Source organism: Marmota flaviventris, chromosome 1 (genome assembly GCF_047511675.1).
Source record: "Marmota flaviventris isolate mMarFla1 chromosome 1, mMarFla1.hap1, whole genome shotgun sequence".
NCBI lineage: Eukaryota > Metazoa > Chordata > Mammalia > Rodentia > Sciuridae > Marmota > Marmota flaviventris.
The window spans coordinates 92,262,659-92,287,698 of record NC_092498.1 but is presented as its reverse complement, the minus strand read 5'-3'; the positions used below and the strand labels follow the sequence as shown (position 1 = coordinate 92,287,698).

Below are 25,040 nucleotides of genomic sequence, written 5' to 3'. Positions count from 1 at the left end.
GCTTACACACCAAACAAGTGGTACCGTTTAAAATTCCACTCAGAGGGAATGGTGGTAATTGAAGCCATTCACAGGACCGCAAAAGCCCTGCCACCCTCCAAATCGAACATTTGAATGACATTTAAAAGGTGCCAAAATGTGTAATCAATTCATTCAAAAGATATTTCCTGAATATCTAGTGTGTGCAAAACTCTCGGTTGTTATTCGAGGAGAGACGGAGACAGCAATGAAAATGAAATATGGTACTTTACTAATACCAGGCTTTCATGCAGAGACACTGATGGGAATGAAGAGGGGCAGCTCAAGGAGGACTGGCAGTCACAGGCAAGAAGAAAGCAGGCAGGAAAGGAGGGGGATAGACAAGCAAAGGAAGGGTAGGAGGCCATGAAGTAGAAGAAAGGAAAGGAACAGAGAAGGAGGCACCGACTAAAAAATGAAAGAAAAAATATGAAGTTTTCTGAAGAAAAAGATCAAACAGATCTGAAAATGTTTCAAAGTACCACTGTAACATTAATATTTTACAGTATTATCCTGACAAAAATAGAACATGCTTTCTACTTTCATTAGTGAATGCTTCTTTTTCTCTTCCTTCCACAGCCCAGAAAGATGCATTCTCATACTTGCTATCCCATGAGGCTCTGGGGAGAACGGTTCATTCCTGGGGTCTGAGCTCACCAGCAATCCCCACGCTCCTTACTCTGAAGTCTCGTCAGTTCTTTTAAATGCTTTAGGATGGAATCTCTTCCTCTACAGATCTGTCATGAATCCTTCATGTAACTATGCTTGTTAAAAGAAAAAGAGTGAATATTTAGCTTAAGACCTTTAAGATTTAAACCAAGATCCAGGTTAAAAAAAAAAAAAATAGAAAGTTCTGGATCAGCTAACTCATTTACAAAAACAAAGATGTGTACTCCAATCAAAAATCGCAGGTAGTCATTTAGTCCAATGTTGACTGTTTCCTGAATACAAGACACTGCCCTCAAAGATATGAGGGACACAAGATCCGGGAGAGGGAAGAAGGGAAGGGGAGCAAGAGCCCAAATGGAGGATCAGGCTTGCAAAGTCTGGGGACATTTCTCACTCAGAGCCAAGAGAGAAAGAGAACAGGCTGGGGATGATAGAGAGGAGGAGGCTGCAGAGCTAATCAAGGGAGAGGCGGTGGAGAAAGTCAAAAGAAGGACTTCATGATGGTGAGAGGCAGATACAGGAGGTCAGCAACTCCAAGCAAAGGTGCTAGAGACGGAAAGGAAGAAGCTGTCTTCATAGCCAAGGAATCAAGCAGAAACCTGAAGAGAGAGCCTACAGAATGGGAGGGAAATCTTTGCCACCTGCACCTCAGGTAGAACGTTAGTCTTCAGGATATACAAGAACTCAAAAAACCTAACACCAAAAACCCAAATAACCCAATCAAAAAATTGGCAAAAGAATTGAACAGGCACTTCACAGAAGAAGTACAACTCATCAGAAAATATAAGAAAAAAATGTTCAACATCTCTAGCAATAAGAGAAATGCAAATTAAAACTGAGACTCCATCTCACTCTAGTCAGAATGGTAATTATCAAGAACACAAGCAACAATAAATGTTGTTAAGGATGTAGGGGAAAAGGTTCACTTATACATTGCTGGTAGGACTGCAAATTGGTGTGACCACTCTGGAAAGGAGTATGGAGATTCCTCAGAAAAACTGGAATAGAGCCACAGTTTGACCCAGTTATCCCACTCCTCAGTATATACTCAAATGACTTAAAATCAGTTTTAAGAGCCACATCAATGTTTATAGCAGCTCAATTCACAATACCTAAGGTATGGAACCAATCTAGGTGCCCTTCAACATATGAATGGATAAAGAAATGTGTATATGTAAAATATTACTCAGCCATAAAGAAGAATGAAATTATGGTATTTGCCAGTAAATGGATGGAACTGGAGCCTATCATGCTAAGTGAAATAAGCCAATCAAAACCAAAAGGCTGAATGTTTTCTCTGATATGTGGATATTAACACACAATAAGGAGGGCGAAGGGAAGAATAGAAATTCATTGGATTAGACAAAGGGGAATGAAGGGAAGGGTATAGTGATTGAAACAGGAAAGGCAGTAGAATGAATGGGACATAACTTTCCTATGTTTATATATGAATACACCACCAGTGAAACTCCACATCATCTACAACCCCAAGAATGGGATTCTAGTTAGAATAAGCTATAATCTATGTAGGTATAATATGTCAAAATATACTCTACTGTCATATATATCTAAGAAAAATAAATTTAAAAGTGAAAAAAGGAAAAGAAGAAGCTGAAGTAAATAAAATTCTTGGACTAATTAACTTTGGGAATCTGACAATGTTGACTCTCTTATTTTGGAGCATTTCAGATTGTAGATTTTTGGATTGGGGATGCTCAACCAGTAAAGTATGTGCAAATATTCCAATTTTGGGGTATGGGAGGCACTCAACCACTGAGCCACATATTCAGCCCTATTTTTTATTTTATTTAGAGACAGGGTCTCACTGAGTTCCTTAGAGCCTCACTTTTGCTGAGGCTGGCTTTAAACTCGAGATCCTCCTGCCTCAGCCTCCCAAGCCATTGGAATTACAGGCATGCACCACATGCCCAGCTTTAAAACACACCTTAACATAACTAGCAAAGGAACAATGTCCTTCACCCAGACATAATCTTCAATACAATTTTACCACCCAATAAAAAAATTAGAAATAAAAACACAATTTGCAGAAGATGCACAAATGATTGCTAGACATTTAGATACGATTCAGTTTCAGAATACAAATGCCAATGGAAACAAGATTTCCAAAAGGAAAATGGCTTGGGTGCAGGAAGATCCATATCTATTTATTTTCAATTGGAATGGAAATTAAGACATCACTTATTTCTAAGTATTTCAGTAACATAAGACATATACCTTAAAATGTTTGTATCCTTGACCCACTAATTATCCAGAAAAATGATTAATAAATTTTGATAAAACAGTGGAACATTAACTAGATATTCAGAATAATTTTTGCCAGGCATAGTGGTGCATGCCTGTAATCCCAGCAGCTTGGAAGGATGAGACAGGAGGCTCGCAAGTTCAAGACAAGCCTCAGCAACTTAGCAAGGCTCCAAGCAACTTAGTGAGACCCTGTCTCATAATTTTTAAAAAAATTAAAAATTTAATTAAAATAAAAAGGGCAGGGGCCAGATTCAGTGGCTCACACCTGTAATCCCAGCATCTTGGGAGTCTGAAGCAGGAGGATCACAAGTTCAAAGCCAGACTCAGCAACTTAAGGAGGCCCTATGTGACTCAGGGAGACCCTGTCTTATACCAAAGAGTAAATCCTTTGTACTAAAAAAGGGAGGGATGGGATATAGCTCAGTGGTAAAGCACCCCTGAGTTCAATACCCGATACCAAAAAAGGGAAAAAGAATTATTTTCAACACATTTTAGTGAAATGGATATATATTTACAATTCAGGTTGAGTATCCCTTATTCAAAAATGTTTAACAAAATAAGTATTTCAGATCTAGAACTTATTAAAAATTTTAGAATATTTGCATAGACTTTACTGGTAGGCCATCCCTAATCCAAAACTCTGAAATCTGAACTGCTCCAAAAATTTGAAATTGTTTGAGCACCGCACTCAAAAGTTGGATTTTAGAGAATTTTGGATCTTAGTTTTCCATATTAGGAATGCTCAAGCTGCATCATGTTAGATGAAAATAATAAGGATAGAAAACTGCATGTGGAAGGTGATCCTACCTAGTTATATAATTGCATATAAATATGGAAGAAACAAGTTGGAATATATTAAATATTGTTATCAGTGGCTATAAATTGAGTAGTACCACTAAATATATTTTTCAATATATTTAGATTTTTTTTGTAATGATCATAAACTATATGTGGCACACAAAAATGCTCCATTATAGTTTAATTTGGATTTATTTTTAATAAATACACCCAAATCAATATGTTGCAATTGCCTGGAGAGAAAAAATGAAGTCCCTTTCATCAATGCCTAGCACAATCTTTTAAAATTAGTAAGTGACTTGGTTGGTTGCAGAGAAAAGAGATATGTAAAGATGGAAGGAGGAATGGACAGATAGTTGGAAAATTCTTCAGAGTTTAGTACAATAAGCATCTTTCCTGAAATTTTTAGAAGATGAAAGGGGTTCATCATCTGATAGAGCAGAAGGAGAAAAAAAAAGAGAGAAATAGAAAGAACGGTCTTTGTAGGGACACAATGGGTTGAGAGGATTGAGCTAACTCTTCTATCAACTCTCAATTCCTATTCCAAACTCCATTCAAATGCTCCACTTTCTTACATAGATAGGAGAAAGCAACTGTTCAAAAGCTATTACACATTGTTGCCTCCATTCTACCAGGGGGATAAATCCACATCCACAAAGCCACTGAAATGCATGTCCAGGTGAACCCACCTCCTGTATAAAATCTCTAAGGAGGACCTTTCTAAATGGATGCTCAGACCCCGTCAGTGAGCAAGGTATAGATGCACCCCATCAGATAAACATTTGTTCCCATCCATCTCTGGAAGCAGAGGCAATGAGAGTGGCTCTGTCTCCAAAACTATCACATTTTCTCTGTATATCTATAATTTGTTGGCGGAGAGAAGCGCTGTGGATCATAACATCTCCATTCTCCAGCTGTTATGAGGGTAACAGATCTGTGTTCTTCACCCACTCTGGCATTGCTGTGACATACACTTCGGCTGAACGCCCAAGGCTGAAATCTGGTCTGAGTTTAAACTTGCTTAGACTTGCGAACTTTGGAGAGAGGAAGCGTAATGCTTTTTTTTGTGTGTGTGTGTGTGTGTGTGTTAATATCTCTTGCATCGGATTCAGGGTTCCTTTTGGATGCTCACATCACCATTATCTCTCCCTTGAAATCTTTGGTCATTCTTCACCTCAGAGACGAAATGGCATTTCCCAGTTTCAAATGTCTACAAACAGTCATGGATCACATCTCAAAATTATAGCACGTAGTAGGGTAGAAGGTAGATGGGGAGAAATAGCATATGGCTTTATTTTTGGACAGGTCAGGTTTTCTATTATTACTAGCTCCTTGACTTTAGGCAAAATATTAAACTTCTCAGAGTCTGTTTTCTTCATCAAAAAAGAAGCCAACACCTCCTAGGTTATACAAAAATTTTGGAAATTAACATTAAAGTACAATAGGTGCCTGGACAAGAAGTACACATTCAGCAATATCATCTACTATTGTCAATAAGTCCTCTGTAAATAAATCATTTGTTGATCTCTCTTCAAATTGTGTTTTCAGATGAAAGCTCAAATGTCATATAAGAAATTTCCTTTTCAATGATTCTCCCTATTGTGTTTATTATTATAATATGTTAGTGACTACCGGTATAGAAAAATAAGTTTATAGGGTACTTCAACTACAAATTATATAAAGATATAATCATAAAGAATTCTACAAGCTATAAATATAAGATATATGAGGTTTAAAATTCAGGATGTGTTCTGAAAATGCATAAGGCAGGACTGAGCTAGGATTTAAAATATAGGAGAATTATTCCCAAGCTTTTTAACATAAAAAAAAAAATTAAGCCCTCTGTTGGTTTTAGGAATTTGCTGAAAGTACTATCTCATAACACAAATAACTCAACTATGTTTATAAACTCTTAAAGATATGCTGTGAAGCCTTTGCCTCACTGTTTGTACCAAATCTAAACCAATATAACATAAAATGTGTCTAATCCACATCAAGTCCTCACACTGAAAGACCCACATTAAACCAGAGGCTGCAAAACCTCATAATTACTCCCACCATTGCCCTCTTCCTTCTAAAAATGCTATTAAGGCTCCACATTATAGTGATCAATTACCATAGTAGGCAATTAACCCAGTTTTGCCTTAAAAACAGATCAGTTTGATGACATTGCCTAGAAGCCAGAATTCAAAACCCCATTTCAATAGCTGTATACTTAGAGATTCAACATAATCAGAATGGCATTTCAACAGACCTTCCAATAGGACTCTTAGCACAAGAGATAATCATATCCACTTAGATTTATTCTATAGAAAATATCAATATTCACAATCTATGATCCATCCAAAAACAAACAAACAAACAAGCAGAATACCAGCCATTTTTCTAAGCAAATTGGAGGCCCCTCCTAGTGGCCAAGGGCTATCCAGCTCACCCTTTCAGGAAAAGATGGCTTTTTTATTGTTGTTCAATTGATTTCTCAAAAGCAAGACCTTTTTGACCTCGGGTGATGGTACATCCATAATGCAAAATGAAACACGGCAGCAATTATGTCAATATTTCAGACTAGTTTTGAAAAACTCCTCTGAGGCTTTTTGGCATACACAAGTTAGATAAACTGCCCACATTGATCTAATTCACTTGATAATTGCTCAATTCTCCAATTTACTGCCCAGATGTAGCCAAATCTCTCCCCATGGACAGAGACGATATAATGACAGCTTATAACTAAAATGTACCAAATTGCACATATTACTTCAAGTAAGGCAAAGGCCATGAGAGAGGGTTCAGGCATTGAGGGTCCCAAGTCCCCATGTCAGAGAAGAAGTGGATGGTTGGGAATGTAACTTGGGTTACCATGGCATCATGTGACTTCAGCAATAATGAGGAATTCCTCTGTTTCCTAACATAGGTGGTGTGATCTGATTTGGAGACACTGGAATCTGGAATGGCTGGGGGTGGGAGTCAGACATGTTCATTCTTCAGGGCAAGGTCAACTCTGAGGGTAGAGGATTGCACTCTCTTAAAAGCTCTTCCACAGCAATGGCCCTGATCACTGGCAACTGCTCTCTGCCACCACAACTTCCTGCTGCCTAGAGATGTGGGAATGGCCAAGGCTTAGAGAACACTTTTCATACAAGACATCCCCAGGGAAGTCCTACACATTCCACAGACCGCCATTTATAATAAGTGCTACTGCAGATGAACATAAATCCATCTTCGTTTCTGAGCTCCTCCATGGCGAGGTGCATCTCTCTATTCCCTGCTGAACTGGTAAAGATTAAAAATGTTCATGAGGGAGAGAAGAAGGGGAGTGGAGGGTGGGTGGGTAGGAGAGTGGCAGCAGCAGACAGAGGAGACAGGCAAAGGAAAGGAAGGAAAATAAAGTCAGCATTCATTCATTCATGAATTTAGCAATTATTATGAATGCTGATTATGTGCCAGGCACTGAAAAAAATCAAAAGTTATCATTTTACCCTGTTGAAGTTAAATAAAGCCTTTGAGTATAGTTCAAAACAGCAGTGGAGAAAATTTTGAATATTCTTTATACAGAGAAATGATAAATGTCTATGGTGATAGATGGGCCAATTAGCCTAATTATATAATTACACATTGTATACATGCATGAAACTATCACATTGTGCCCCAGCAATATGTACAATTACTGCATGTCAATTAAAAATTAAAATGTTTTTAAAATCATCACCATCAAAAATATCTGATTACAAACCATTTAGACGTCTGGGAATTAAAGCATTGGTGCTATAAAAGGTTTTACCAATAGGAAATGCTCTGGTCTTGGGAGTCAAAGCAAGCATTTCTTTTTTTTCTTTTTTTTTATTGTTGGTTGTTCAAAACATTACATAGTTCTCAAAGCAAGCATTTCTGAAGGAGGAATGTTCAAGCCTCCAAGTGCAGGATGAAGATGTGCCCACCTACATATGGGGGGAGAAGGAAGGGAAGGGAAGGGAAAGGGAGGGGCGGGGAGGGGAGGGGGGAAGGGAAGGCAGAGGAGAAAATAACCTAGGGACCATAAGGTATTAACCAGTGTTCCTTAAGCTCTATTTGGCAAATGAATCCTCTAGGGATCTTGTTAAACCACAGGCTTCAATTCTATGGACCTGGAGGAGTGACAGAGACCCTGCATTTCTAACGAGGTCACAGGCAAGGCCTGGGCTGCAGGTGGGAGGCCACACTAGCTAGTGAGGAGCAAGAGTCCTGTCCAAAGGCCAAAGCAGAGAAAACAAGAGAGGCCAATGGTGAGGCCAGAGAGGTGCGCAGGGGCCAGGCCATTCCAGGCTGTGCAGGACATCTTCAGGAATGCAGGCTAGAGGAGAGGGAAGTGGAGACTTCCATTTTCTTTGTTCTCTCCAAATAACTTTCCTCAGAGTTTCATTTTCCCTGGGAGACAGTGCTTTGCAATATCTCAAGTGTAAATGAGAGCAAAGGTGTTTATGGACTTCAAGGCTTCTAAGAGCCAATAAAGCACAGCTCCTTCATCACAGACAGCCCATTAACGACCCATGTTTATTGGTAAAAATCCTCTGAACTTAATATGCCTTTGTCAGCCAAAGTAATTGATCTTGGCCGGCTAATTTGGCGGGTTTTACAGACTGAGGACCTGCCACTCTTTCAAGAGTATCCTGCAACTCCATGGGCTATAATCCCTTCATTAAGTAATTTCCAAGAACCCTGAGCCCATAGGATTCCTAAAATAGTTTGGTTATAAAAGAACACAAACATCCCTCATTGGCACCTTTGTCTTTGACCTTACAACCTAGAAGATGGGTTTTACAGAAATGTCTATGCCAAGTGCCACCATCCTTATTTCCTGAACATTCAACTGAACAATGACACATACAGCTGTTTGCTGTGCAGCTGGCAGGTAATAAAAAGTCAAGTTTAAACTCAGAGGAAGCAAATGTGTGCTTCAACCAGTGCTTGGTATGCTTTATAAATTATTCTTTGGTTCAGACTTGGGAAGAAATCATCTCTCTATTTTAAAATTAATAAGGTACTTACGCTGAACACATTGCGTACAGAACACACTCAAATGTGACTCAGACGAGTATACAGAACAGTTAAAGGAATGCAAGTCATCACTCCTCTGATTAGCATCCAGGCTCTGGAGAAGCAATCCTCTTGGCTTTTTTTTTTTTTATTTATATAATGTGTAAGTGGGGATCATAAGGTTTAACAAGTGAGAATAAAAGCGCTGCATTTCCTAAATCAGTCATGATGATAGTCGCACCTAAAAATGTGAGATGCTCTGCTTCTGGAACTGGTACTAGCAAAGGGTTGTGAAATCCTCTCCAGATATCTCCAAAGGTTAGCATGTTCTCAGCTGTCTGGAATGCCGTATATACTGTCCCAACTAAAATCAGGATGTAAAATCATGTGTAAAGCATTTGTTTCATTAGCTAAGGCATTCATCTCAATAAGAGGAAGTGTTTTTCTGGTGGTCCACTATGCTATCATATCACAAAAACATGAGGAAACAGATCTTTCAGAAACTTGAAGAGTATAAAGAAAGGGGTTGGATTTAAATTGAAAGCCACCAACATCAGCAATATTTACTTGACATTGAGGGACACCTCAAAGAGTTGGTGACTCATCCATTAGACCAATGATATGCAAGAGGGATGCTTCTTCCCACACGCATGACTCCAAGGGCAAACAGTCCCCTAATGATAGCACAATATCGACCTGCAGTAGTTCCCCCAGGCAAAAGTGAGCTGGCCAGCATCAAAGAGCAGAACTGTCATAGTAAGGAAGAGAAAACACTAGTGTTTCTTAGTTTACCACAGCAAAAAAACAGCAAGGAAAGGAGAAGAGTGTTACACAGCAGTGCTCATGGCCACTGAGGATGGACAGAAGAACATACAAAGACATCCCCTTCCACAGTCGACACAGGGAGCAAAAAAATAAACCAATCACAGTGATACCACTGGTTGAGTGCCTGCATGGAAGTGTGTGTGTGTGTGTGTGTGTGTCTGCATGTGTCTGTGTGTGTGTGTGTGGGGGGGGTGTCTGGGTGTGTAAAGGAAAGAAAAGAAGGGAAGGGGGCAGGTAAGCTAGCAAGTGAAAGGCCACAGACTCTCAAGAATAAAAACAAGAAAACCGCTGTCTCTATCTAATAGGATCCAGTACTCAAGCAATTGGAGTGGAATGGTAATAACCAACTTGGAAAGATCAAACACTCATCAGTTGAACAAGGAGAAGGAAGAACAAGGCAGCAGCATGAAGACTGGAGACACAAGAGAGAGTAGTAGGTTTGGGAAAATGCTAGAGGCAGTGGTCTAAACACGCACATAGTTGCATACATATTCAGAGATCTAAAGATAGTAATGTGTATACATTTATGTGCATATACAAGCACACATATGCATGCCTAGCTATTATAGCTGACTCTGTTGCTGCACTCCCCCACACACACACATACACACTCACTGCTACCACTTGAACACAAGGCCAGATTTCCAACTGCTAACACCTGTATTTCTTCCTCTGGCCACCTGAGTGGCAGGCTAGAAATGCTACCCAGTCAATGCACTCCTAGGAGAAGCCCCCAACTAATGACAGTTGGGAGTTGGTATAGAAATAACTCAGCTCTTTCATCACTTAGTAAGAAAATCATGAGGCATGAATTTTATACAGGTTTCCAGAGTTTCCCCAGTAGGATTAAGATCTGGTAATCCACACTGGTAGTTCATTTGATATCTTGGTTTATTTGTGCTGCTATCACAAAATGCTACCGACTGGGGAATTTAAAAAGAAACTGATATTTATTTCGCACAATTCTGAGACTGAGAAGCCCAATATCAAGGCACCACCAGGTCTGGTCTCTGTTGAGGTCTGCTTTTCCTGCTTCCAAGATGGCGTCTTCTCTGCATCCTCTGGAGGGCAGGAAGTCTGTGTCCTTATGTGGCGGTAGGAATGGAAGGGTAAGAGAGGTCAAACTTTCCCCCTCAAGCCCTTTCATTAGGACACTAAGCCATTTGTGAGAGCTGATTTCCCCATGGCCTAATTACCACCTCTTAAGATCATCACAATGAGAAATAAAATTCAGCACATGGTTTTGGGGGGACATTCAGACCATAGCACTTGGTAACATACCCTCTACTGGCTGCCTCCCCTCCTTGTTTCATTTCCACATTCTTCTGTCAGTCTTTTTTATCTCCTACATAAACTATTTACATTCAAATAATTGTCTCAGGGTCTGTTTTTGAAGGAATCCAAACTTAGACATGTAAATATGTGTGTTTGGATTTGTATTTATATTCACACTTACATATATATATATATTTGTTTATATGTGTGTATGTGTCTAGATAAATACAAATACAGTTTTACATACACACAAATATATATTCACATAAATATAGTTGGCCTTCCGTATCCATGAGTACCACATCTGTGGATTCAACTGCCTACAGATGGAAAGTATTTGGAGAAATTTCTGAATCTGTACTGAACATACACAGACACAGACTTTTTCCCTTGTCATTATTCTCTAAACAATAGAGTATAACAACTATTTACATAGCACTTACATTGTTTTAGGCATTGTAAGTGATCTACAAATGATTTAAAGTATTTGGAAGATGTATGTAGGTTGTCAGTGATTATCACACAGTTTGATATAAGGAACTTGCGTCTGTAGATTTTGGTATCCACAGGGGGTGCTGACCCCAACCCCCAAAAGATACTGAAGGACAACTGTCCTATATATGTGCTCAAATGAATAAATGTTTTCCTTTTTACCAAAGCACATCAAGTTATTATAGACCATCTTCTTTTGTCAGAGGAACCTGAAGCCTAATGTTCTGAATGGCCCCCACCCCATAATGGCCCCATAATAACCTCCCCAGCAGCATTCGATCTCCTCCTGACCATGGTAGAAGCCCTGCTCCAGTATTTCCCTCTCATTCAGAAAGATGGCACCTCACACCCCACCCATGCTACCCGCCACAGTTACCACGCCAGCTGCTGGCTTACGCTGATGAGCCTCATGTCTGTCAGCTACAAAGCCAGACCATACATCTGCATTATTACATTCTCACGCAGACACCTCCACAGCTGCAATCTCAAATCAAGGCCAAGTACTGCCAAGACATTAGGGTTTTATTTAGTGCACTACATCAAAAGATAGCAAAATGAAAGAATATGAAAAGCCAGGTTATTCTAATAATGAGCATAAACAAAGTTTATACCTTAGATTTTTTTGTATTCATAAAAAGAAAAACTGCTCCAGGACCCTCCCCCACACCCAAGCCCACACATCCATGTCCTAACCTCAGGCGAGAACTCCAGCCTCTCTCCCACTTATTCTACTAGTAGAAAAGGCGGGCGTCAGAAATATAATCAAAAGCATAAGTGGCCCTTTAAGTGCTGAGGGTGAAAAACACAAAATTAGAAAAAAATCCAGGACTGATAAGAATACAAGAAACAAGACTACAGACGTGTAGGAATGGACATGTAGGTCTGGAAAGAACTCAGCTGGCAGGAAGGCTTGGGCAAGTGACGACATCTTTGGATTTTTACTTTGTCAACCAAAAATGAAAGCAGGACTTTAAGGGGCCTGAACTTGGCCCTAAGGTGTGTTTCATTCAGCATATGCTAAGTTGAAAAACAAATAAAATTCAATGCCTCAGTATATTTGGATCTGTGACCCCTGTGCACATAAGGCCTGAGCTCATTTCTAGTTCCAAGGTTGGATTCCTTGGACTGATGTCATCAGTAGAACTTGAGGAACTCCCATCCTTCTCACCACCTTCTAAGTTTCCTCCGTGAAGAGCTCAGCTATCTGTCCTTGACACACCTTGATCAGAAAGGCAATTTGTGCAAGCATACATTTAAAATTTCCTCTTGATAAGTGCCTTATTTCTCCCTCATTCTACTCCTAGAAGAATGAGATTACGATGAAAATTACCAGAAAATGCTACAGCTTCCAATATGGAAGAAATAAAATTGAGAAATTGGCAATATTTAATAGCAAATAGAAATCATTTACATAAAAACAATAAGTCTATCTACCCAGCATTGGCAAGAAAATAAGAGGTTCAACTGAAATATGCAAGGCAATGTTCATTTTCATTGGTAAATTATTTTTGTTTTTAACATATTACATAAATATAACATGTTTTAAACCCAGATATATAGACACATACACATTTTCCTTTCTTCTCTCCTCCCATCTCTTCCTTCCTTTTCTTCTTCTCCATACAAAAACCATCACTCTTGGTCATATTGGTTTTAATCTAGACTCTAGTTTGGATATGCATATGCTATAGGAAGAGCAAAAGATTTTAGAAAAGACATGTAGAGAAATGATAAATGCTATAATTTATGATGATCCACATCTGATTCTGCTTTGGTGAAATTAGGATGCTAGAGTTCCCCGTGTATTTTTTATTATTCTGCAATACCCTCTAAGTCACAAGTGACTTGGAAAATGTATGTTCTTTATTACACAAGAGGGGAAAAATATATGGCCGCATTAACTCCCTATTGTAAATAACTTGGAACAGCTGCTGAAGACCAGATTCCCCATCACCACCATCACCACTACCAAATTTAAAGTACATTAATTATAAAGATCCCTTTAAAATTGCTGCATGGGTCAACTTCCTCTTCTCATTCCTATGCATTCTGGGGATATTCTGAGTAAGTGGATTAAAAATCAGCAATGCTTAGAAATAGCAATCTATGGCTTTGTGCTACTAATCCATACTCTGCCCTAAATGGACACAGGCAATTTCCTCCCATCCATTCTCTGCAACTGTACCTGACCAGCTCTCACCCAACAGAATGCACTGAGCTGTGTACTTTTCCCTAACTGCTTACTGTGAGCCTGCATTCAATTCAACAGCTGACTCAGCAAGAAGCTCCTCTGCCCTCAAAAAAGAACAGAAAATCCATGGTATTTCCCAAAAGGAGGCTGATGGAAGAAAATCAGCTGCTCTCTGTCACTCTTTGGAGCAGCAGTTCTTAATTGGAAGCGACTTTGTTCTCCAAGGGATACTGGGCAATATCTGCAGACATTACTGGCCCTACAACTGGCGGGGAGGGGTACTCCTAGAACCTAATGGGTTGAGGCTAGGCATGCTACTAAATACCCTACAGTACACAAGACAGTCCCCACAACACAGAAGTACCCACCCCAGAGTGTCAGTAGTGCTGAGGCTGAGAAACCTGCTTCCGAGGAAAGAGCTTTTCCCTTGGTTGGAGAAGAGAATAGAGAGAACCTAAGAGTCAGGGCTGTTATCAGTGAGTACAAGCATCAAGTAACCGGAAGGATCACCCTAGCCACAGCTACAGCAGGACTTACAACACAGGAACACTTGATACACTTGTTTCCTTCTGGATGAAATTCCTCTCCTTCCCGATACTGCACACCTTCAAACACACAGCCTGGAAAGTAAAGCAGAGTCCAGAATTAGGGCAGAAGCCTTCTTTCAACTTGATGTGATCTTTCCATCCACTGCTCACCTATCTCCCACCCCCACTTCCATTCCCACCCCAACAAGTGTCCTCCTTCACCTACCTGTAGATAAGATTACGACATAATTTAAAAAAAAAAAAATAGAGTACAAAAGATTGGCACATTGTCATGGGACCAGAAATCCCAAAGATGCCATGAAACTTAACAGTCAAACCCAAGGTGGCCCAACGATAGCAAAAGCACTATAATGACTCCCGTAGTGAGCCTCTGGAGCTGTGTCAGAATCGTGGTGACCACTACCAGGGGAACCCATCCCTAAGGGGGCAGAAGAAACCAGAGGAAGGCCAAGGGAAAGAGGTCAACTATGAGATAAAGAGCAGATGATGCTAAAGGCTGCCACGTAATGAGTACCAGGGAACTGCACAGCCTCTACCAGGCCCTATGTACCCTGATCTCACTCCACTTCCCAGGAATCCTACAAAGTGGGGTCTCTTATTCCTCATTCCACAAACAAGGAAAACATGGCTGGAGTGGAAGTAATCCACCTGGCAGATAGCCAATTGAGATTCATACTTGAGATTCATACTTGGCTCTGACCCACCCACTGCACTAAGCAGAGGGCCAGGCACAAATGAAAGAGGGGCAGAAGAGGGCAGTAAATGCTCCATGGGTTTTCCACTCCACCCTGTATGTGTTCAAGTGGCTGTGGTCCCTCACAAGTTTGGCTAATAAAAGGATCAAAACTCCGAGTTGTCTCCTAGTCAGAAAGATGCTCAGGACACTGCCAATATTCTAAAGAGATGTCACAGATGACCTGAGGCACAGAGTGCCCAGCAGCTGTGTCCTTCACACTAGGAGAGGACTGTCAATAGCAAAACCACTTTCCTCACAAGGTGCTTGGCCAAGATAGCTGGGGTCCCTTTCCACATAGCAGACTGTGCAGGAAACAGAGCTGCTGGGGGGCAAAACTTAGCCAAGCAAGCTCTCATGAAGGACTAAGGAGGCATCTTCAAGGTCTTCCCACTAAAACTGCCAGAAGAAGCCACCAAATTCTTGGAAGAGCTGCTTCTTAATAAAAAAAGATCAAGAACATTTTCCCCAGCTGGCCTGACCTCTGGCCCCATCCTTCTTAAAGCCAAATATGGCCCTTCATTCAACAGAAAAACACATAGCCGTGTGCCACAAGCCTGAATTTGAATAGGTAAATAAAGTTGAACTTTTTAAAATATGCCCCAGGAATAAGACCTGTTTGATATACACAACCAGGGCTAACAAAAAGCCACCTCTTTGTGTTCTGGTAATATGGAAAAACTTGGTAAGCATGGTGCCCCCCAGTGACTGCACCCAGCACTGTTCATGAATGGCAGACCATGCCCAGTCTCTCTCTCCAAAGGACACTTCCAACAAAGTGTCTTCAATTCTTTTCTATGTTTGCACCTCTGATTCTGTGACACAGATGGCCAGACGGATAAACCACATAATCTACATTTAACAGCTTAAGTGAAGGAATTTCTCTGAAAATTCTGTTCAAGCTGTTCCCTCATGATCCAGCATCCTTGAGCAAAGAGTCAGATGGGATGGAAGGAACAGACAACCAAGAATGCCCTGAAATCTGTTTCAGGAAGAAACTGACCACAGACTGTACATGTTTGTCATTATGTGGAATACCATTCCCTGATCAATGACAGACGCCAGTCCTTCTGAATTAACAATCATACCCTAAGGCTTCCCTCGACTGTCTCTATCAAAACTTGGCTGAGGCCACTCTCCTAAGACAAAGGATACGACATGCTGGAGGCAGCTCCTTCCCAGGTGCATTCCAAACACTGCCTGTGGGAATGAAGGACAGGGAGCAAAGATGATTCCTGACCTCATATCAGAAGTCACAGAACCTGCCCAGGAAGGCAAGTGGTCAGTGTGTGACACAGGCAGCCTCACTGTTAAAGAAGATTCACCACCCAGGGCACCTGGATCTAAGCAGAATACTTCTCACGGTGTATGGTGAAGTGAGAGGTAGTATAGTGTGGTGGTGAGGTAAGAGAAGGGCCAGGGCCCAGCTATACCTTCAGCCCTTACTCACTCATGTACCTGGGCCTGGTTTCTTCCTGTTGAGCAGTGGACACCACCCCACCCCTCCATGGAAGGCTGTGAGAACTTAGCAGTGCAATATGTACAACCCTGGAGCCCAGCCCTTCCCTTCCCAGGAACACAACCAAAATCAGAATGAAGGAGCCATTGCTCAATTTTTTTTTTTTTAAAGAGAGAGAGAGAGAATTTTTTTAATATTTATTTTTAGTTTTTGGTGGACGCAACATCTTTATTTATTTATGTGATGCTGAGGATCGAATCCAGCGACCCGTGCATGCCAGATGAGAGCGCTACCGCTTGAGCCACATCCCTAGCCCCCATTGCTCAAATTTAAAAACTTCAATGGATGAAATAAATTCACGCTGCTGTTTGTGTGTCCACATTTCAAAGACAACCTAAAACATGACTGTCTCCTAAATGAGAAGGCAAGAGGTGATGAGCTTCAAGGCTTTGCATTACCCTTGCTCCCTGAGGGGTCCTATGGTTGTGGGCTGGGGGTGGGGTATCTGAGTCGATTCTGTATCAATAAAGCAACAGTCTGCTCAGAACAACCAAATTCGTATTTGAGAGATTTCATAATTTTTGAATCTGGTTGACAAATAACATTTGTCTCATTACCAGTCCCCAAGCTTGGCTGTGAAAAGAAATGTCAGAGGAGTCCAGGGTCCCACCCTCAGAGGTTCTGATGGAATTGGTCTGAAATGCAGCTGGGCACCAAGCTTCTCTTTCCCTTCACTTTTTCCAGGTGATTCTAACTTGGAGCCTAGAGAACTATGCTCTAGCTTAGCAAAGACCCCATAGACATTTAAGAATGTGGCTCAGGAGGCTGAGACAGGAGGACAGAGAGTTCAAAGCCAGCCTCAGCAAAAGCAAGGCACTAAGCAACTCACTGAGACCCTGTCTCTAAATAAAATACAAAATAGGGCTGGGGATGTGGCTCAGTGGCTGAGCGCCCCTGAGTACAATCCACAGTATCCAAAAAAAAAAAAAAAACAGATTTTGGAAAGAATCACTTTGATGTTTTATAGAAATCTAGTATGAAAAGGAAGCTGAATAAAGACATTCTAAGATATAAGGAAGGTTAGAAGTAGTAGACACTGGCTGTCCTTATCATTGGAGGTGAGAAAAGACTGAATTCTTTTTTTTTTATTTGTAATCTACCAAAATATATTTTAAGGACTTATTTTTTTTTATTTTTTTTTTAATTTTTATTGTTGGTTGTTCAAAACATTACATAGTTCTTGATATATCATATTTCACACTTTGATTCAAGTGGGTTATGAACTCCCATTTTTACCCCGTATACAGATTGCAGACTCACATCAGTTACACATCCATTGATTTACATATTGCCATACTAGTGTCTGTTGTATTCTGCTGCCGACTGAATTCTAAAAAGAGCTCCGCTCTACCACATGGAGGGGAAAGAGCCTAGCTCATTTCTGCACAGTATCCCACCATGTGCCTTCTCATTTCACAGGAAGGTCCCAAGAACAGTGGACCCTCTAGAGAGGAACCTTTCAAAGTAAAGGGTAGTAGCTGTATCATCACCAATAAGGAAGAGTGCTCAGAGAAGACCCAAAATGCAGAACACCTGTTGGAAACACTTGGCTAGCAACTTAAGAGATCAAAAAAACTCTCCCACCTCAAAATCCCCAGGCATATATGAAAGGGCAAGAAAAGATGCAACAGGCCTTTGCAATCCTGTTCAGAAAACTAAGAGGAAACATTCCCAGCCACTAGAAAAGGAAGATCCTTGCTCTCAGTTAGCCAGTGTCCTCTCATTTGTGTCCTCTCAAAAAGACAGTGGGTCCAACTTGTTGAACCACACTGAAAACTTAGACCAGCAAAACCCTAAGCTAAACTCACTAGGGACACAGCTCTCAGTTTTCAGAAAACATCTGGTCACCTCATCACCCGGGTGAGCTCTGGCCAACGTATTGCAATATGAAGCAGTAAAAAGACATTTCTGGAAACAAGTGAAAGCCACAGCCTTTCTTTCCAAAATAAGCGTTACCTGTGGCCCTGTGGAGTGGAAAGCAGGCCTCTGAGAATCCACATGCCAAGACCTACAGCACGTTGTGTTCATACTGGGCACACAGAGGAGGCCAACCAGACATTTCTATGCAAAAGAGCTTGCTTGCTCTTTTAAGTCCATCAGGTACACAGATGTAAAGTGAGGAAAATCCCAGTTGGGTGGGGGGTGGGGATCATGCATACTTGAGAGAAGACAGATTTCAATACTCCTGCACTGCACCAGAGAGCTTTCCAGCCTTCCGTTTCCTGAGAACATTACCTGGACAAGTGGGGCAGCAGGCTCCCAGATGCTCCAAAGGGTTTCTACAGTGAACAACACAGCGTACTTCAGACTGTGTAACGACACCTTCCTGCAAAACAGAATGTCCCAAATCAGTCAGCCCAGGAGTCCTACCGAGGAGCTAATATCGTAGAAAAGTAATCAAGGAAGGTGTTATGGTTTGGAACTGGAACATCCAAGCTCAGCTTAGACAATGCAGCCAGATGCAGAGGTGAAAAGATCAGATTTGTGAGGGCTCTGACCTTGTGAGTGGATTAGTTCATCCTATGGATGGTAATTGTGAGCACGTGAGGCATGGTTGGTAATGGTAAGCACTGGACATTTACCTTGGGGACTGTATCTGTCCCTGGCCCCTTCCTATCCCTATCTCTGCTTCCTAATTGCCATGAGTTGAGCAGCTTTCCTCCACCATGCCTTTGCACCATGATGTTCTGCTTCACCTCAGGCTTAGAGCAATAGAGTCAGCTGATCATGGACCGAGACCTTTGAAACTATGAGCCCAAAATTAAATTTTCTTACTCTACGTTGTTCTTGTCAGGTATTATGTCACAGCAATGAAAAACTGATGAAGAAGGAGAAGAACTGGAAAGGTACAAGATGAGGGTGAGTGTGAGGCCTAGAGATAGATACATGGCACACATGAGGTAAGAGCCATTCACCCTGACCTACTCTGTGGACCTCAGAGTGCAAATCCTGTCTCCTGTTCTTTTTCCTGTTCTTGCACTTTCTCTTCGGCCCTGCCTGCTTTCTTTTAAGTCTAGATTTTAAGGCCTTCTTGCCATCAGTCTGTACCTGACAGTCTGGCCGCTCACTCACAATTGTTTTCAGTACTGGTTATATTTTCTATCATTATTATTACACTTCAAGCCATTAACTGTGAGGAACAGAGTACACACATAACACCCAGGCTAGCATTCAGAGAGCCAGATAAATTCTGACCACCCTTCTAGAAATAACAAGGCTGGTTTTGCAATCTTAAAAATGTAACTTGGTTTCACACAGTCTGGGGTTGGGTTTTCTCTCATATCAAATGAAGAGATATGACAAAACAGTTTCTAAGTTTGTATTTAAGTAAGTCTAAACAGAGACTTCAAGTTTTAGTCATGAAATCAAGTGTGTCATTTGCAAACTCATTTTGAGATTCTACTATCATCTTAATATCAATTGAAATATTTTAAAAATTAATTATCAGAGTCTGTCTTTGAAGAGTTTCCTCTGTATTCTCTACCCATTTTGTACAGGAATTTGTGATTTTTTGGTATTTATTTGTTTTATTTTGTTTTGAAGGGAGGATAGCACAGGCTGAAGACAGATGTAACCAAGTGACAACTAAGCTACTTTCTTCATTATGTATGCCACCATTTAGTACCAATCCAACAAGGAGTGTTCTACACTAAATGTGTAGCACATATTATATCATATTATATCAGGAATAAGATTTGTAGGACCAGGTGGATTTATTGTAGTTTGTAACACATTTGGAGACAGGAACAATTCTCAAATAGATAAGATTTTTAAAAAAATCCATGTCTTGGTTATGTAACTGAAGCAATGCAAAAATGCTATGATCCAGTCGGGTGTGGTGGCTCAGACCTGTAATCCCAGCAGCTCAGGAGACTGAGATAGGAGGATTGTGAATTCAAAACTATACTCAGAAATGGAGGCAATAAGCAACTCGGTGAGACCCTGTCTCTAAATAAAATACAAAATAGGAATGGGGATGTGGCTCAGTGGACAAGTGCCCCTGAGTTCAATCCTGGTACTAAAAAAAAAAAAAAAAAAAAAAAAAAAGAAAGCTATGATCCAAAGTCAAATTTCCTTCAATGTATGCAATTCCGATGGAGGCTTCAAGTTCGTTTCCAGCATCTCTGATGATCAGGTTGTCCTCTTCTACTAGGAAATTAAAAATTCATCAGAGGACATAAGAAAGGAGGCAAAATTCAACTCAGACACTAAGGAAATCCGTGAACTCACTGTTGTCTGGACTCTAATTGTAGCCACACATAGGCATCTACCAGGAGCATTTTTAATGACAGTCTCGATTATTGCTTCTAACCACCAATGAGAGAGTTCTAGTTATAGAGGGTATAAGTGAAGTAAGAGAGGTTAAGTAACTAGTTATGTGAGCAGCAGAGCCTGTATTTCACCTACTGTCCTACACTGTGTCCTCTGTAACTGATTCTGTGCCCTCAGAAGAGCTTTCGGATAGAGTTTGCAATTGTGTCTGTTCTTTGGAGAAAAAAGAAGACTAGCCTGAGAAGTGAAGATCATTTCCTGCATCCTTTGATGAGGTCTCAACCCCTAAAGACTGGAAGCAAGAGGTGGCAGAGTGGGAAGATTCGAGCTGAGCAAAGGAACAGCTCTATGTAGCTTCCTTCACAGGATCCTGCACCTTTTTGCTTATTGAATGAAATGACATCACACTAGCCAGCAGGGCTTAGGCAAAGTTTTAAAACAGGAAGATGAAAGACAAATTTGATCTTCAGCAGGTAACGTCCCCTTTCTGCATGCCACTCTGCAGTTCAGCATTTCCTGACTTCCCATAATAACTTGATTTTCCTGCATCAATTATCTGCAGCCTGTTGAGTGACTAGTAACCAGAGATGATAGGCAATTGAAGGTTTAATGTTAATAACTGATAATGGCTTGTAATCTATTCTTCAGGCAACAAAATATTCCCTCCCTCCATTTAATTTAAACAAGGTCTTCATTCAAAGGCAGGAAAATCTTTAGATACAAGCAACTTCAGGATCAACATGACCTGGGATGGTTGTACACAAATGTTATACTAGACTGCAAAGTTATCCTGTTTAACCAACATTTCAACCAAGGCTTCCAGAACACCCTGCCAAAGAGTGAAAATTACATTGATCAAAAAGCAAGGTGGAGGTGAAGTGGTGCAAGTTTGTAAGAAATGTCAGCTTTTGGTGTTATTAAAACTCTTTGCTCTTATCTCTGTATCATGAAGCTGGTTGAATTTATAAACTAGTGTAAAAATTCAACAAATATTTATTGACATAATTAATTTATCATTCACAGCTGTCTTACCTTCTGCTTATTTCACAAATGACTATATAAATAAGATGAATAAATAACTGAAGGTCTTTTGAATGAACATGCTTGCTGTGGGCATATAATAAGAACATGTTAATATAAAATTCATATTTCATAAACTAAATGTCAATATGCATAAGATAAGATCAGAGAGAAATATCTCTTGTGGTGCTCACCTTTTAATCTCCTTTCAATGCAAATGCATTTCCTGAGATTATGAAATGGGATTTGGGATACAATGACTTAATAGCATCTTCGCCACAGAAAATTTCTAAGTTATATTAAAAGTAAATGAGCATTATTTTTTATCAGAGTATTCCTTTAAAGATAAGAAAAGCAGTTTAAAATTTTAGTTCTATGATTCCCTTTGGTTCATCTTTCTGTGTTTAATACCTGTGAGGATTAGAGCCATATGGAATTACTGTTCTTTTTGGAATTCAGCAAGCATCAGCCACAGTGGGCCCCTTGGTTGCTGAAAAAAGTGGCTCTTGGATTTGTCAGGTTGAAATCATCGAGGTTACAGTGTACCAGTTGCTTCTATTTAATACAGTTTATGGATTGGCTCTGGCTCAAAATCTTTCTAAATCAAAGAAGGAAAACCTATCCCATCTAACAATACCTCTTTTCTGCTAAGAGGAATTCATGTTTTGCTTAAAGATAATTTCAGAGGAAGACATGAATTTTCCCCAAGAATGTATGCATCTTCCTGCAGTTTTTCCAGGCACCGTTTAGCAAGGGTGGACAATTCTGTTGTGTATTTTCTGAAAAAAAAAAAAAAAAGTCCTATACGATGTCCCTCCTGTACCTGTCTTCTTATGGTGAATGTCACAGTAAAATACATACAAGGATACAGTTGATTTTTCATTTGTTTATCTTTTTTGTTTTTCATTTGAGGGTTTTATTCTGTGTGGTCTGGAAGGGGGAGCTAAGGAGGACCCTGTGGAGTCCTCACTGGTGAGTAAAAAAAAAAAGCTGGACATTACCTGGCACTGATGCAGGACACAGGGCTCAGCTGGGCTCTGCCATTTGAAGGAGCTGTTGTAGGTATTTCCTTCATAGGTGCAACCTAGGTGGGAAACACAGAAAGAAAAAGAAAGGCCAAAAATGAACATGTGTTTCCTTTATCTTTGGAGCAAAAGAAGTTATATCTAATTACAATAAGACTAGTAATCCCAGGGACCATCAGCTCCCCGGCTATTTTTTCCCAGGACACAGCTAAGCCTTCTAAGTACCTACTTGGCATCCACTTAGGTTAATTCTCTGACTACTAAATCCACTAATTCATGGACTGTGTTTTCAAATGAAACATCACAGATCGATGAACTCTCTTGGCCAAAATGCATGATTTTATTATGCTTAACAAAGTTCTCATACTTTATTACTTCTCATAATACCAGAGCTAAAAGCAGCACTATGAAAAAGGTGATCTTACATGAGAGCAAAGGAACTCAAAATTGCTGAAGATCAAGAAAGAAGTTTCAAATGTGGCAGGGACTTAAAGCAGAAAACTAAAATAGAGAGACTGATTGCAAAATTCTATACATAAGAACTACTGTCTTCACTGGATAAAACCTTCCAAGGTTTACCTCCTAGCTCGCAGAGCTATGGTTCCCTGGTTCAATTTTATTTTACTCTTAGGTAATGAATTAGATTAAATATATCTGAAACTGCCAATGTATGGATTACTATATGTTAACTCACTGGCCAAAATAAAAGTCATACTTATTCATTGGCAAAGAAAAAAAAAAAAAGAAGTCAAAAGACCAGAGAGGCTCCAAAGAGGGAACAATTCATTTAATTGAGATTCCTCAAATAAATAATGGCATAAAGTCAAAGAAATAATGTTGTGAAGAACAAGCCTCAATCTTGATTTAGTTTGTACAAGCAACTTCCACACTGAGGGTTATACTTCCTGGGAAGGTGCAATTTGCTATGCCAACAGTCACTGTAGTCTCAGGAGCCCACCAGGCTTAGAATGTTTAACCCAAAAAGTATAGAAAAGAACACATAGAAGGGATAATACAGAAATCAAAGGGACTGCCTGTCTGTTGCAATGACTTCTGGATACCTAATCATCCTCCATTCTGTTTCAAAGAGGAAAGAATCACTTTCTTCCATGAGTTGTTTTAGATACAGCCGTGGTCAAAAAACTTAATGCATAGAAGCAGAATAATAATGGACTTAGGAAATTTTCAGTAGATGTTTTCATAAACACAGAACCATGATCTAAATTCCCAAAGAATTATGAATGACTGAACAGAGCTCGGTAATACTCTTCTCTCTAGTTCCTACAAATCAAATTACTAAAGTACACAGCTGATTGGAAACATATTAGGGAAATGCTTTCGCTATATATTTTTTAATTTCCTTTGCATGAAGTGTTACGGAGATAGAGTATTCAACCACAGGAAACTTTAGCACACTACAAATTCTTACGCCAAACCAAGGATGAATACAGTAAATTTTCAACAATGAAAACCAATATAAAACAATTGGGGCTAGCATAAATCTTAGCAAACAAGCACACTTACAATCGACGTGCCATGTGCATGTCTGACCCACTAACACAGACTCACTCAGATAATAAATAACTTGTTCTGAGAGATGGAGGCGGGGAAATCAGAGAACCAAATCCAATTCATGTTAAGTCCAAGTGCATATGAAACGCCTGCCAAGTCTGCCAGTAGAGTTTCCGAATATGCTATATATTTTCATCATCTGGATTAAAAAACTTAAAGAAAGGGTGATTTTTTTTTTTGCTGCTTATAGGGCAGGCAAAGATCTTGCCGTTTTTACTCAGAAGGAAGTGTTGTACAAAACCCATGCAACCCAGGGAGGAAGTGCAGGCCAAAAGATCGTTCTTAACCGATGCCAGGTCATGTGCAAAGGGCTCCAAGAGCAGCACAGGGGCCTCTGGATTATTCCACTCTAAATGGGATAAAGGAATCTAAAGGGATTGGAACAAGTGGTCCACAGTACAGGGAACCCAACAGTGTTTTCTGCTTCAAATAACCGTCCATCCGAAGCATCGTTCCTCCACCATATTCTAACACTTGAAGAAAACTGGGCAACAATATTGGAAAATCAGACCAAGGTCAGACTGTGAAGTGCTTCATTGCTTTACTGCCCTTGTTCATACGTCAATCTATCAAACCTGAATCAAAGTAACAGATTTCCTCCAATGATGGATGACTCTGAATTACTAAAAAGACTCAAAAACATCTGGGAAAATCTCCACAGCAAGGGAAATCCACGCCTTTTCCTTCCTCCCCTACCCTCACTAGCATTAGCTAGTTATGGAGACTGCGGTACATCAGGGATCAGAGGAGCTTTCATAGGTAAGGATTCTCAGAAATAAGATAATTAAAGAAAGGTTATTACCACTCT

At 40.2% G+C, this 25,040-nt stretch overlaps 1 protein-coding gene across 2 annotated transcripts in view; it reads right to left on the bottom strand.

The window, feature by feature from the left end:
- The window catches only part of Bmper (BMP binding endothelial regulator), a 244,465-nt gene that overhangs the window by 166,727 nt on the left and 52,698 nt on the right, over nt 1–25,040 (bottom strand). For both annotated transcript variants that reach the window (XM_027939682.2, XM_071608418.1), the window contains exons 4-6: nt 22,637–22,719; nt 18,579–18,669; nt 14,081–14,163 (exon numbers count right to left, since the gene is read on the bottom strand). In XM_027939682.2, the coding sequence (XP_027795483.1) occupies nt 14,081–14,163; nt 18,579–18,669; nt 22,637–22,719 (257 nt within the window). The remainder of the gene's footprint in view (nt 1–14,080; nt 14,164–18,578; nt 18,670–22,636; nt 22,720–25,040) is intronic.